General features: G+C 37.8%; 1 protein-coding gene across 8 annotated transcripts in view; it reads right to left on the minus strand.

Moving 5' to 3' along the window:
• Nucleotides 1-504: 504 nt before the first annotated feature.
• Nucleotides 505-11,383, minus strand: part of GRIA4 (glutamate ionotropic receptor AMPA type subunit 4) — a 218,705-nt gene continuing 207,826 nt past the window's right edge. The window contains exons 14-17 of one of the 8 annotated variants that reach the window (XM_017816031.1): nt 10,643-10,757; nt 8,290-8,424; nt 6,773-6,955; nt 505-1,644 (exon numbers count right to left, since the gene is read on the minus strand). In XM_017816031.1, coding sequence (XP_017671520.1) covers nt 6,821-6,955; nt 8,290-8,424; nt 10,643-10,757 — 385 coding nt within the window. In that variant the 3' untranslated portion in view covers nt 505-1,644; nt 6,773-6,820. Of the gene's footprint in view, nt 1,645-6,772; nt 6,956-8,176; nt 8,425-10,626; nt 10,758-11,383 lie in introns of those variants that run through there. The other 7 variants (XM_017816029.1, XM_017816035.1, XM_017816034.1 and 4 more) reach the window with 7 other exon arrangements.

The raw sequence follows: 11,383 nt of genomic DNA on the forward strand, positions 1-11,383 counted from the left end.
AGGTCTAGTATGGTCAAGGAGAATGACCCTCACAGAACAAACCTACTGCAACTTTGCACCTACAGACATGCCTACTCCTGTCGACGTTTGGCTTTTATTCAAATGGTGTCTGCTAGTCTTTTCCTGGTGTGCCACTGATAGGTTGGATGATGAAAACTGAGGTTGCTGGGTACCAAGTAGGCTGTATCTATCACATCACTCTGAAGGACTTTCATTTGTACTTTCCTGCTGCCTTGCATCCTGTCCCTTGACCTACCCAGAAGACGCTAAATGTTCCCTAACATCTCAGGTAGGGTTTTAGTGACTAGAACTAAAATATTTAGTGAATAATCATGACAATACTTTGGCTGCTTTGAGTCCCTCCTCCCTATGGACTTTAAGCACTTAAAAAATCTGCAGGGACTTAGACTTTCTCTGATAAGATACTGCATCCTGTTGTAAGTAATAAAACACCTTTTCTTTTTTTCCAAGTGACATCCCTAATGATCAGAAAACAACTCAAGCTCTGTCAATATTATAAGAACATTTGTTGTTTTATTCTTTTTGGTGGGTACAAAAACCACAGTTTCTTACACAGAACAAGATTATAAATAATATCTGTAACATGAGTGACCCGTAGTCTCTTTTGATTCTACACTGCAGACTGATGAAGTACTCTAAACATTTTATCATTTTGTTTCTTGTATTAGACAGATGCAAATCTTTTGAACACAGAATGATGGAACAGAATGAAGGTAACAGCAAACAAGAGGATGACCAACAACTTTTATAAAAAAAAAAATTCTCTGAATTTTATTACAGTGATGGCATTTTATATCAATTATTGCAATGATTTTTCCCTAAGATGGTTAGAAAAAAGAATTGTGTTGTCCTCTACTGAATTTACATCAGTTAAAAAGCAAGCATGTTTCAATATTCCTCTTTTTCCAAAGAAAATGTAAATAATTTCTTTATTTTTTTCACAGGATTTACATATTTATTTTTTTTATCACAGTTTAGTGATTCATTTCTACAGCTGAACAGCTGAGTATTCTTCCATTGTATATATTGATGTTCTGGAGACACAGGTTAGCATGTTCATTGACTTCTATAGCTATTTTTCTCTCTCTCTTAAGACAAAGACCAAAATGGTGTCCTTTCTGAGCATGTTCTTCACAGTTTAATGCGCTAAATTGGCAAGTCTTATTAGTTTTAAGTTCACTCAAGTGAAATTTGTTGCTGTTAATACACCCTTCCCAGCCCCCTCCCCCCAATAAAACTAAATTATGAATTTTCCTGATATAAAATCTGAGTTTGGGTTTCCGAGCTGAGCTCATGCACACATTGTTGCTGATGATGTCTGGCGCATTTGGACGTACTTCCCTTTCTCAGCCAAATTATTGGTTCATCAATGACACTCCCATGTCGTTACAGTCTGTGCTGTGTTCCCATCAGTCACCAACACAGTTTAATTAAGGCACTCAATTATTTTTTTGGTTTTTATGGTAGGTCCGATGCAATTACAGCCAATCCTGAACTTTGTCTAATTGCAGTTCCAGTATGCACGGCCTTCGGGCAGTCGGGAGTCAACACACGTCCGTTTTCTCCCACACTCCCTGTGATGGATAATCTGGCTTTGTTTCTTATGGCTTCAGAAAAGGTAAGCTGGGTTTGAAGAAAAAGCAGAAAAGAGGAAAGTGTTATAATGTTTCCATCCTTCAACTAACCAGAACACAGCAAACACCAAAATATTAAATTTTAGACATCTGCATTTTTTATGTTAACATTAAATATAAAAATAGTAATAATCATAAATAATAATAATAAATAGCATTTAAGTCTACTGAGGAAAAAAGACTAGCAATTCTGAAGGTAAATTTCATTACAATAAATCATTACTAATTTAAATATAAAATCTCAATTTGATAATGAAATTAACTGACGAGGCAATACCTTCATCTAAACTTCTTCAAACTATATTTACACACAGTGAAAAGGTCTTTATGAACCTGACAGCATTTGCATCTGAGAATAAAGTCATGCACAGGTGTTTAGAGGCTTAGACCTTCAACTAGGAATGTCAACATAAAATCTAACTACTGAAAATAGTTTATAAATTGCAATAGCTGGATCATCTATCTTTGTGGCAATTCCGTGGTTCACATCAAAAGAAATTATTACTTCTTTTCACAATGTACATATTTAGTATCAGGAAATCTGAGAACTGTTCTCAAATCTCTTTCAGATATATATATTTCCCTGCAACTAGAGAAGGTGGGAACTTTCAAAGAAAATGTAATGTATTGAAAGAAAATACAGTTTTCTACATTGTCTATATTTTCCACAAGAAGGTTTAAATTTTTTTATTTTAAAATCTTTACTTTTAGATAAATCGGAATAAAATATCTTGTTTAGTGACCAAGTTACTCAAGCAAAAAATTTGGATTTGTTTAAAGATATGTAGTTATGCTATCTAAGTCATCCAAAAATTAGTAACCTAATCTAATAGAGCATTCTGATGTGTTAATAGAAAAAGCCAAGATGACTAGTTTAGAGTAAATGATTTCCAGATGACTAAAATTATGGGAGGTGTCTAAGCTGAAACAATGCAGCAAGGACACCTGGAACAACAGGCACCCAAATTACGCTACATTGAAAGAGATTTCAGAGATAACCATGTTAAGATATTAGTGGGGAAATCTGACTTCTAGTCAGCAGAAGCTATAGCCTAAGAAACTAACCCATGTACATGGTGTGCAGGGATGCAGTCTGAAATACCAATTGGAAAAAAACAGAGACAGGAGGGTGCATTCACACAGGAGCAAAGGGATGACAAACATCATAATATCATTTTATTTGCCTTATTACTGATCTCTGCATTTCAAACTTTATCCCTCTGAGCCCAGTTTCTCCTTCTCAGATAGCAGTGAAATTCTGAGCTGATGTTTGATGTGTGAAGTTCATTTTATATATGAGTGCATGTGTATAGGGATAGGGAGAGTCCTTAAAGCTCCCAAACATTTCCACTGCTTCTGGTGCACTTCTATGGAAATGCACCATTCTAATGTTGTATTGCTCTCAGAAGCTCCTTCAAAAGGAGTTATCAAAAATATAGTGACTGTTGTGGCACATCTGGGGTTTGGATATAAAAGTAATTTTCCAAATCAATTACCCTAAAAGCTTCAGCCCTCACAAGTAATCTGAATTCAGGAAAAGGCCTCAGTTTACAGAGGGCATTATGGCATTCCCCTTATGTAGAAAAACCTTGGCTTTGGTAATTGTCAATTGCAATGCCCAAAGTCACCCTTTGAAAAGTTTCCCTGCTGCCACTGTACTTTGTGACAGGAACTGTTAACAAACATATCTTGACCTCAAACAACACCCAGATACAAAAAGAGCAGCAGAGGTAATGAGGGAGTGGGAACCTGGGCCTATATAGTACCAAAAACTTCAACTACGTCCCAGCAGCAAACAAAAATCTCTGCATTTGCAAAGCACAGACACAACGCAATGTGGTGTAGAACCACACAGTGCGTGTCCAGAGTCCTGTTGCAAATGGATGTTGAGGACTGGTAACTGTCTGTAGAAGTGCACAGAACATGTTTTGGTCAACGGCAAGAAAAAAAACAAAGGGGCTTTAGTTTGGGGGAAGGGTGAGAGTCTAAACCAGACTAAAAAGCAAACTTGGGTGGAAAAGAGACAGTTTACTCCAGATGTGCTAAATTTCCCAGAAAGTCATCATTATGTACCAGTCTCTCCACTATGTTGATCAGCTATCTGTTCATGGCCATTCAGAGTTTGCCACTGGGAAATCTAAGTGGGAGCACAGATTTATAGGGGATATATGAGTTGTGTGTAACTGTGGTTTAGTAGCTCAGTCTATATAGCTTTCTGGCCATTGACAACACACTCGGGACAGAAAGACAATAAAAAGGATCCCGCAAAAAAAAAAAAAAAATTAAACGAGAATAACAGTTTCTCAGCAGCTTTCCACAGAAGAGCAGAAAAACTGCAAGAAAATAACTCTTCTCCTCTCATGGCAGAGATAACAACAGCTCAGCAACACACCACAGAAACAACTCAGACAATTACAAAGCCAGGAAGAGCAGGTCAAACTTGTACTTGGGACAGTGCCATAAAGCCAATTAACCAGGTAAGATTTTGCTTTGTATTTTAAACTACACTATAGGTAACAAGCCAGGCTAATACTCTGCTTAATTGTTCTGCTACAATTTCCGATTTATGGTCTGGCTGCAGAAACAGTTTCTGGAGCAGCTGGGATTAGAGGAAAAAGTCCTGGTATGTACTGTGAATATTACCCAAACTGTGAAAGTCTCTTAGCAGTAACTGTATGCAGTTAATAGTGATAATGTATTTTCAAATTTGTCATTAGTTTTGATTAAATTAGTTGTGGAGTTAATCATGTGAAAACACTGACTGCCTTGTTCCTAATGGGAGATGGGAATTTAGGAAACTAATATCCTCAGTCTATGCAATACAAATATCCTAGCCTGTGTGGGTTCTTTTGTTGTTTACACTCCTCTAGTACTTGGGTCACATGAAGGTGTCTTTGGTACAAATATCTAAGATGAACTTTTAATGGATTTTTCTATCTCGACTATGAAATTAAAAGTATACAAGTCAAAATAAGTGCATTACACATTTACTGAGCCATCCTGTAGCACTTCATCTTTTTTTGTAGTTAATTGTAATAATAATGTTTTTCATTGATTTCTGTAGTTTTGTAATTAATTTCAGTCATTAGTTATAAACAATAGCATGGGATAGGAGAGCAAGAGAAGACAGCTGAGCTGGAAGCTGGTTCCTGAGCTTCATGGCCCACTGATGCAGCCACAGAGAGGAGGTGGTGTTGGCTGGCTGGATAATGGGATAATCCCTTCAAACGTCTGTGGGTTTGGGATGAGGAACTCAGTATAGGGCTTTGCCCTAGAGCAGCTGGAGAGAGGGATGTTAGGGTCTGCACTGTTCTCGGCATCAGCTCCACTTGTATACTAAGGGCTTACTATGGATACACAAAAACGGAAAACTGCTGACCCAGGGAATAGGAAGGGGTTGTTCCCTCCTTAAGCAAACTTCCTTCTCCGCCTTCAGCAGATGCAACTGCCTATCATCCCTTTTGAATGTCTCTATGCCACACATAGAGATTAGTCCTTTATCATATAGACCAGTCCATACATACAGACTAGCCCTTCATTTTCTGCTGCCTCGCAGGCAGGTGAATTCCCCTGGAGTAACTCATGTTTGACTGGCTGAAACTAAAATAAAAAAAAAAACCCACATGGTAATGAATATTAATAGAGGATTATTTAAGCTATTTTAAATTAGTTTAAAACATATACCATTAAAGCTATTTGATGTTAGCTTAAAAAGTCAGCATGTTGGTTACTCATGCAGGTTAGAACCACCAAGCATCTTTCCATATTAGCAAGTTTTAGTTCTAATATGATCTCTTTACTCCTTGGATAAATAAACATATCGAAAGTTTCAAAATGCAGAAGACAGACATATTTCTGCAGAAATATGTGCAACCAGTTTTGTGGGCTCTGTACTGCTGCCAGCTAAACAGGGGTTTATGACTAGCACATGTATGAACAACAGATGGCATAGTCATCCTGTGCAGCACACAGGTACCCCTCACTGCCTCCACGGCAAGGGGAGGATGGCTGGACCTTGGCAGTCTTCCACATATGAGCATAAGCATTTTTATAAGAAGTCCACCTGAAATTTTTCAGATAAATATTATATCAAATAAGCAGAATGAAGAATTTCAGAAGTCTGTAAATATTTGCTCAAAATCCTAGTGATTTGTTTGTGAATTTTAAAAGTCCGCACACTAAAATGTTTTCAAGTGACTATTAGAAGTTTTGACTGACCCAAACATGAATTTTCAATTTAAAAATATGCAACATTCTTGTATCTTTTTTCTATTCTTTTAAATGTATTTTTCCTATAAGAATTAATCTCTATGTTGCAAGAAGTCTCATGGAAATCCAAGCTTTAAAGAAAGCTGATCTTTCCTTAAAAATGATCTTTTCTTAAAAAATAAAACTCAGCTCTATTTTTTTATTATAAGAAAAACTAAGGCTAAAAAAAATTCTACAAATATAATCATAGTGTCGCACTTAAATCACAGATCTGTGTGGGAACTGTGAGGATTGTCAAGTCATGCCATGTTTAATGTGCACAGACAGTTTGGGTCAGGTCAGTATTTGAATGAAAGCTTAATTCTTTTGTTTGCTTTCTTTAAGACTATGTTTTGAATGTATTGCATTCTGTAAACTTGATAAGGAATATATTTTCTACGACTCTTACTTTTATACTAGCCTCGGGACACTCTCAGTTGTGAGCACATCACTAAACAACGTAAAGGAAAAAGCACTCTTCATTTGCATTTTGCACAGTTACTTGCACAGGATTACTTCTTTTTAAGACTGCTATTACTGACAGTAGGGAGTGAACTTGGGAGATTAATATTAGCATCTGGAAGTCTTGATTACCAATTCATAGTAATGAGCACTGGCCTATACCCTTGGAGTCCTCTTGATACCTACTCTGGCTCACATTTTCTCTAGTGAACAAAGTGCACACCTAACATTTTTTTTTTTTTTTTTTACATGGGAAATTTGGCAGCTCTGTTAGGATTAAAATATACCCAGGGTCATGACTTCTTCTACAACAAGGAACAAAAGAAAACTACACAGCAACAGTATGTTTGGGACAACTTCCCGGCCAGCGTACACCAAGCCCCCTCCCTCTCCCCCCGAGAACCCACCTATTCCTCGCAGCGCTCCAGCTATCATGCTCAAACACCATTCTCTGCTCACTCTGTGTTTGCTCTGTACTGTATGGTTCGGTATTGTACCGGCTGTGCCTTTAGGCTGTAAGCTCCTCGGGACAGGGACCTGTTATGTGTTTGGCACACTTCACCTATTGTACAGCGCCGTGTACTCCAGCGCTATATAAATAATAAATAAAAGATGATAATTTTATCTCCAGTTGTTTCCTACAATTTTCTTTTTCTACGTGGCAACATAAGTATTATATTCGTCATCTCGTTTCCCTAAATCTTTGTTTCTTACTTCCACTATAAGGATGGCTCAGTGATTTCAGGAAAATGTAGCTCAAGTTTTTTGTTAACAGAGGAGACATGTGGCTTGCTATTTGCAAGGGCAAGGGAGCTCTAGGTAGCACATCCTAGCTGCACATTCATGTATAAAGCAGCCCATATAGCTTGGGAGCTATGTAAAAGTTATATTTAGAAGCTCAATTTGCTGCTACATGCCATTTCCAAAGGTCATAGTGTTGATTTGTCTAATCATTAGTTGGCAAGATACTCACTGTACAGATGAAAGCAAGTACATTAGTAAACCACCCCTGCATGCCTACTCAGGAGAGCTATGCAGGGTGTAGCTTGGCAGCATCAATTGTTCAGCCTCTAAAATGACTGTGTGAATATCTAAAATGCGCTAGTCTTGACCTAAGTAAGGGGTATGTTACTGAAAGCTGAGGACAATAATCAAGGTCTATCCGCTGGTTAGTGACTTTATGTGACTCTTAAGAATGGGCAAAGGTTGACCTGAAGCAGGATATTGTGAAAAAAAAAGTGCCACACAATTAGCATAAAACACGTATCAAAGGGAGGTTGAAGGGACATGGAGGGGAGGAAGGAGAGAAGGTAAAACAACATTTAGACTTCTTGTAACAGTGCCTTTTCTTCCATTATGTTAACTATGGTTCAGTGACGTTGCCTATCCTAAATCTTGATTATAATGAAGTTCCAGTTAGGGCCAACATCAAATAATACAGGCTTGCAGCAATTTGTCACTAGTAGAGTGCAAACCTTCAGCAAAACAGACTACCCAATCAAGCACTTAAACACTGGCCCTCCGGATATATACTTTCTAATTTCAAATAGTTGTCATCTTCCAACTGATTCGACAACTTTGAGCTGTTCAAAATATATTTTTCATGTTAAAAATTCCTTGCAATGCAGATGTCTATTAGCAACATAGAATAATATACTGTACATCTGCAGCCAAAAGAACTGAACCAGTTTGCACTGAAGTTTTCCAAAATATAAAGCTCTGTTCAGAAGCAAGCACCACTAGACAGACATGTCACAACACTGCGTTACAAGATGCATCACCCACTCGCTGTAGTAGGCCCTAAATCCTACCCCTAAATTTTAATACTTTCGGTTCCATATACGTTGTAACCTTCTCTATAAGTTGCTAAATTCTGTGTATTCTGCGAGGAAGTTGGGTTAAAAGTCTGTGCACTCTTTGCCACCTTCATTCGTTTCGCCTCTGCCCTGGACTTGTAACAGAACTCTATCAAAGCCACCAGCATTGCCAAGCCCAAGCCTCCAACCAGAATGTAGAAGACTCCAGCAACGTTGCTGAGACTCAAGGCACTCGTCTTGTCCTGGGAAAACAGAAGTGACACAGTTAACCCTGGAAAACAGATACCCAGAAGCACAAGCCACACATTAAAACATTGGAAATGGAAATAAATAACATTGTTTAGCTGAAATTTAACAACAGTTGTCTACACACTTTCCCAAAATTTGACCTATCTGGATCTATAAAATGTATTTTAAGCAACTAGTTTTCCTGGTCGGCATAAAAAATATTATAAGTTTATTGCCAACATATCAGGATGTCATTGCTTGCTTACTGCAAAGCATTGCTTCCATTAAGTGGAGAATTAGGCAATGACATGTCTAGCTCTCTTTAGGGGACATTTCAGCATTGATATGAAACTGCATTTATGTAAAGCTCTTCAGAAGCCTTGGAATCCAGAAATCCATTTATATCAGACAAGACTCTGCTTGATCTTTACAAAAAACAGTAATTGTACTTGTGGTAGGCACTGCTGTTAATTTAAAAGATCCAGACTGAGCTTCTGATACTTAAATGACAGGTGAAAATAACATGTGAGGCTTAATTTCTTTCTTTGAACAAACACTTCCTCTGACAGTGCACACTGTACCATACACATTGTGATATATTTGCCTCTTACCTATTATTGTATTTTGGTTCTTTTTACTATAGATAAAGTTCTGGAACATGCCCATGGACTACTAAGGCTCAATAATAGTATACTTCTAAATAGAAATTTATAAAATTTTACACATTATTGATAATTTAGATAACAGCGAGAGCTTTCTTTAACAAATTATTAAATATATAGAATTTTACAAACAATTGCCTTCTTGGATGTATTTACTACTCTACATTTCTCTATACTTCACTGCTGAGTTATGAATCACATTTTTTTGACTTGAAATCCCTGTGCATTTTTAGCATAGTTCTCAAGGAACTCTCTCAGGATTGACTTCATATGCTACATTGTGTGCCTTAAGATACTTATAAAGCTTTACTCTTATGCCGACTATATAATCTTTAGCTAAAGTATGGAGAGTACTTAAATTCTGATTGTAATCTCTATGAAATTTTAACTTATGAAGAATACAGAAAATTTGGATATTTAATTTAAGGAGGCACTATTTATTGTATAATCAGTAGATTAGCACAGTAACATTTTCCATGGATGTACAGAAGTGACTGGGGCTTTTATCTGTGTTCTGCTTTGTCTGTCTTTTTACCTGGCTAAGAGGAGTCCGAATATCTTGGAGATGGCTGTTCCTCTGGTGGCAATTGCTAACACTGTGCTTGCAAACAAAGAGGAAACAGGACTGAGAAAGATTTGCCCTAATGTAGGTGGAGGGTTGAGGCTTTCTCAGCTGTCATTTATGGGTACTCTGTTATCCTCTTAACTGGTTTTCACTCCTTTCTTCAAAGCATTTGCCAGAAAAAGCAAAATGTGTTGAAAGCTTGCTTCCCACGCTACTTTTATCTGAGTAACTCTCAGGATGTGCAGGCAGCAAGCAGCAGGCCCTGTCACTCTTTCATTTTAGCTGTGGCTGCACAGGCTGACACTGAGTCAGTCACTGTGAAAAAATGCCAGATTTTCCAAATTGAGGGCTGGAACTGACTGTGGCGCTTCCCAGCCACCAGAAAATACCTGCTTCTGGGTCTGTTCCCAAACAGAGAGAAATAGAAGTGGCTCCACTCCCTGGAGCTGTCAGTATTACTGTTTGGGAATGGATTAGGATGAACACTGGAAGCTGTAAAAAGTGATTAATTATTGAAGTCTTTCACTTCAAAGCTCAAGTCCTCCTTGGCTCCTCAAGCAGCCAGGGCCATTCGCAAAGGCAGCCAGAAACCATCTTCCTGGGCAGCAGTGAAAGGCAATGCTTTCTGCTAGCATTTCTCCTTTTCAGAAAAATGCTGAGGTAGGCCACCTCCAAAAGAAGATGTGAAGGGACATTTCCCAAATAGTCAATGGGAAAAGTCCATCCCTCCAGGTAGGAAGGAAACAACTAATCCAGCCTGCCTCTCCTAAATGCAAAAAACCTGCCTTGTATTTCTTCAAGGAGATGTAGGATGATGTTTATATATCACTGAAGACTTTAAAATGAAATAGTGCTTCCTTAAATTAAAGTGTGACCCCCATCAAGATGGGCCAAAGCTGATTTGTTCTGTCTACAGCTGGTTATTTTATTACTAAGTCATTTTGTTTATTACTTCCTCTACCGCTTTGTGAACACGATAGTAGGTCCCGAACTGTAGCGACTGACCTTACTTCCAGAGTCCTTGGGTCCACATTCACCTTTATCGTACCACCATTTGTTTTTCAGCTTGTCTAAGACGCCTGCCTCACTGAGTTTCAAAACGGCAAGGTTTACAGGAGTTCTTCACGTGGAAAATAACATAAATAACATTATATATGTTATTTTATGTTATTCAAGTAAAACTACATAGAATCGCATTGCAAAGTGACAGAGCAGAGGCCACAGTGGGTGCTATGTCATGTACTGTTGGCCCAGGTTTAGAGACAGACATATGACCGGGACCTGCTCCATCGCTTTAGGTAACAGGCACATACTGCTGGGGAAAATTTGTAAATAAATAGTATGCAATTACTGTGAACCCAAAACTATTGGCTTAGACATATTAACAACATACCCTTCAGAGATATATGTAATACAAGTGGATATACGACTTAAGAAACATTAATTTGTGTTCCTTGCTTTCAATCTATTCTTAGTTTGTATGCATACAAACTAATAATATGATTTGACTATAGGTATTTCATTTACTGCCCTCAAAATTATCCTGGCAAGAAAAGAAGATGCTTCATGCAATTTGCTGCCCATAAACACTTGGCACAGCCTTGTAATAGGTCTGTGTGCAAAGAACTCAGAGGGAGAGCTACAATGATGCTCTTATCTTCAGCTAAGAACATGACAGTGAGGCTTTCATTTTCATTTCCTGTTTCTACACTATTTTAAAATTCAAAGTTTTTCCTTAAATCTCAC

Source organism: Lepidothrix coronata, unplaced genomic scaffold (assembly GCF_001604755.1).
Source record: "Lepidothrix coronata isolate B3197 unplaced genomic scaffold, Lepidothrix_coronata-1.0 Scaffold53, whole genome shotgun sequence".
Classification (NCBI taxonomy): domain Eukaryota; kingdom Metazoa; phylum Chordata; class Aves; order Passeriformes; family Pipridae; genus Lepidothrix; species Lepidothrix coronata.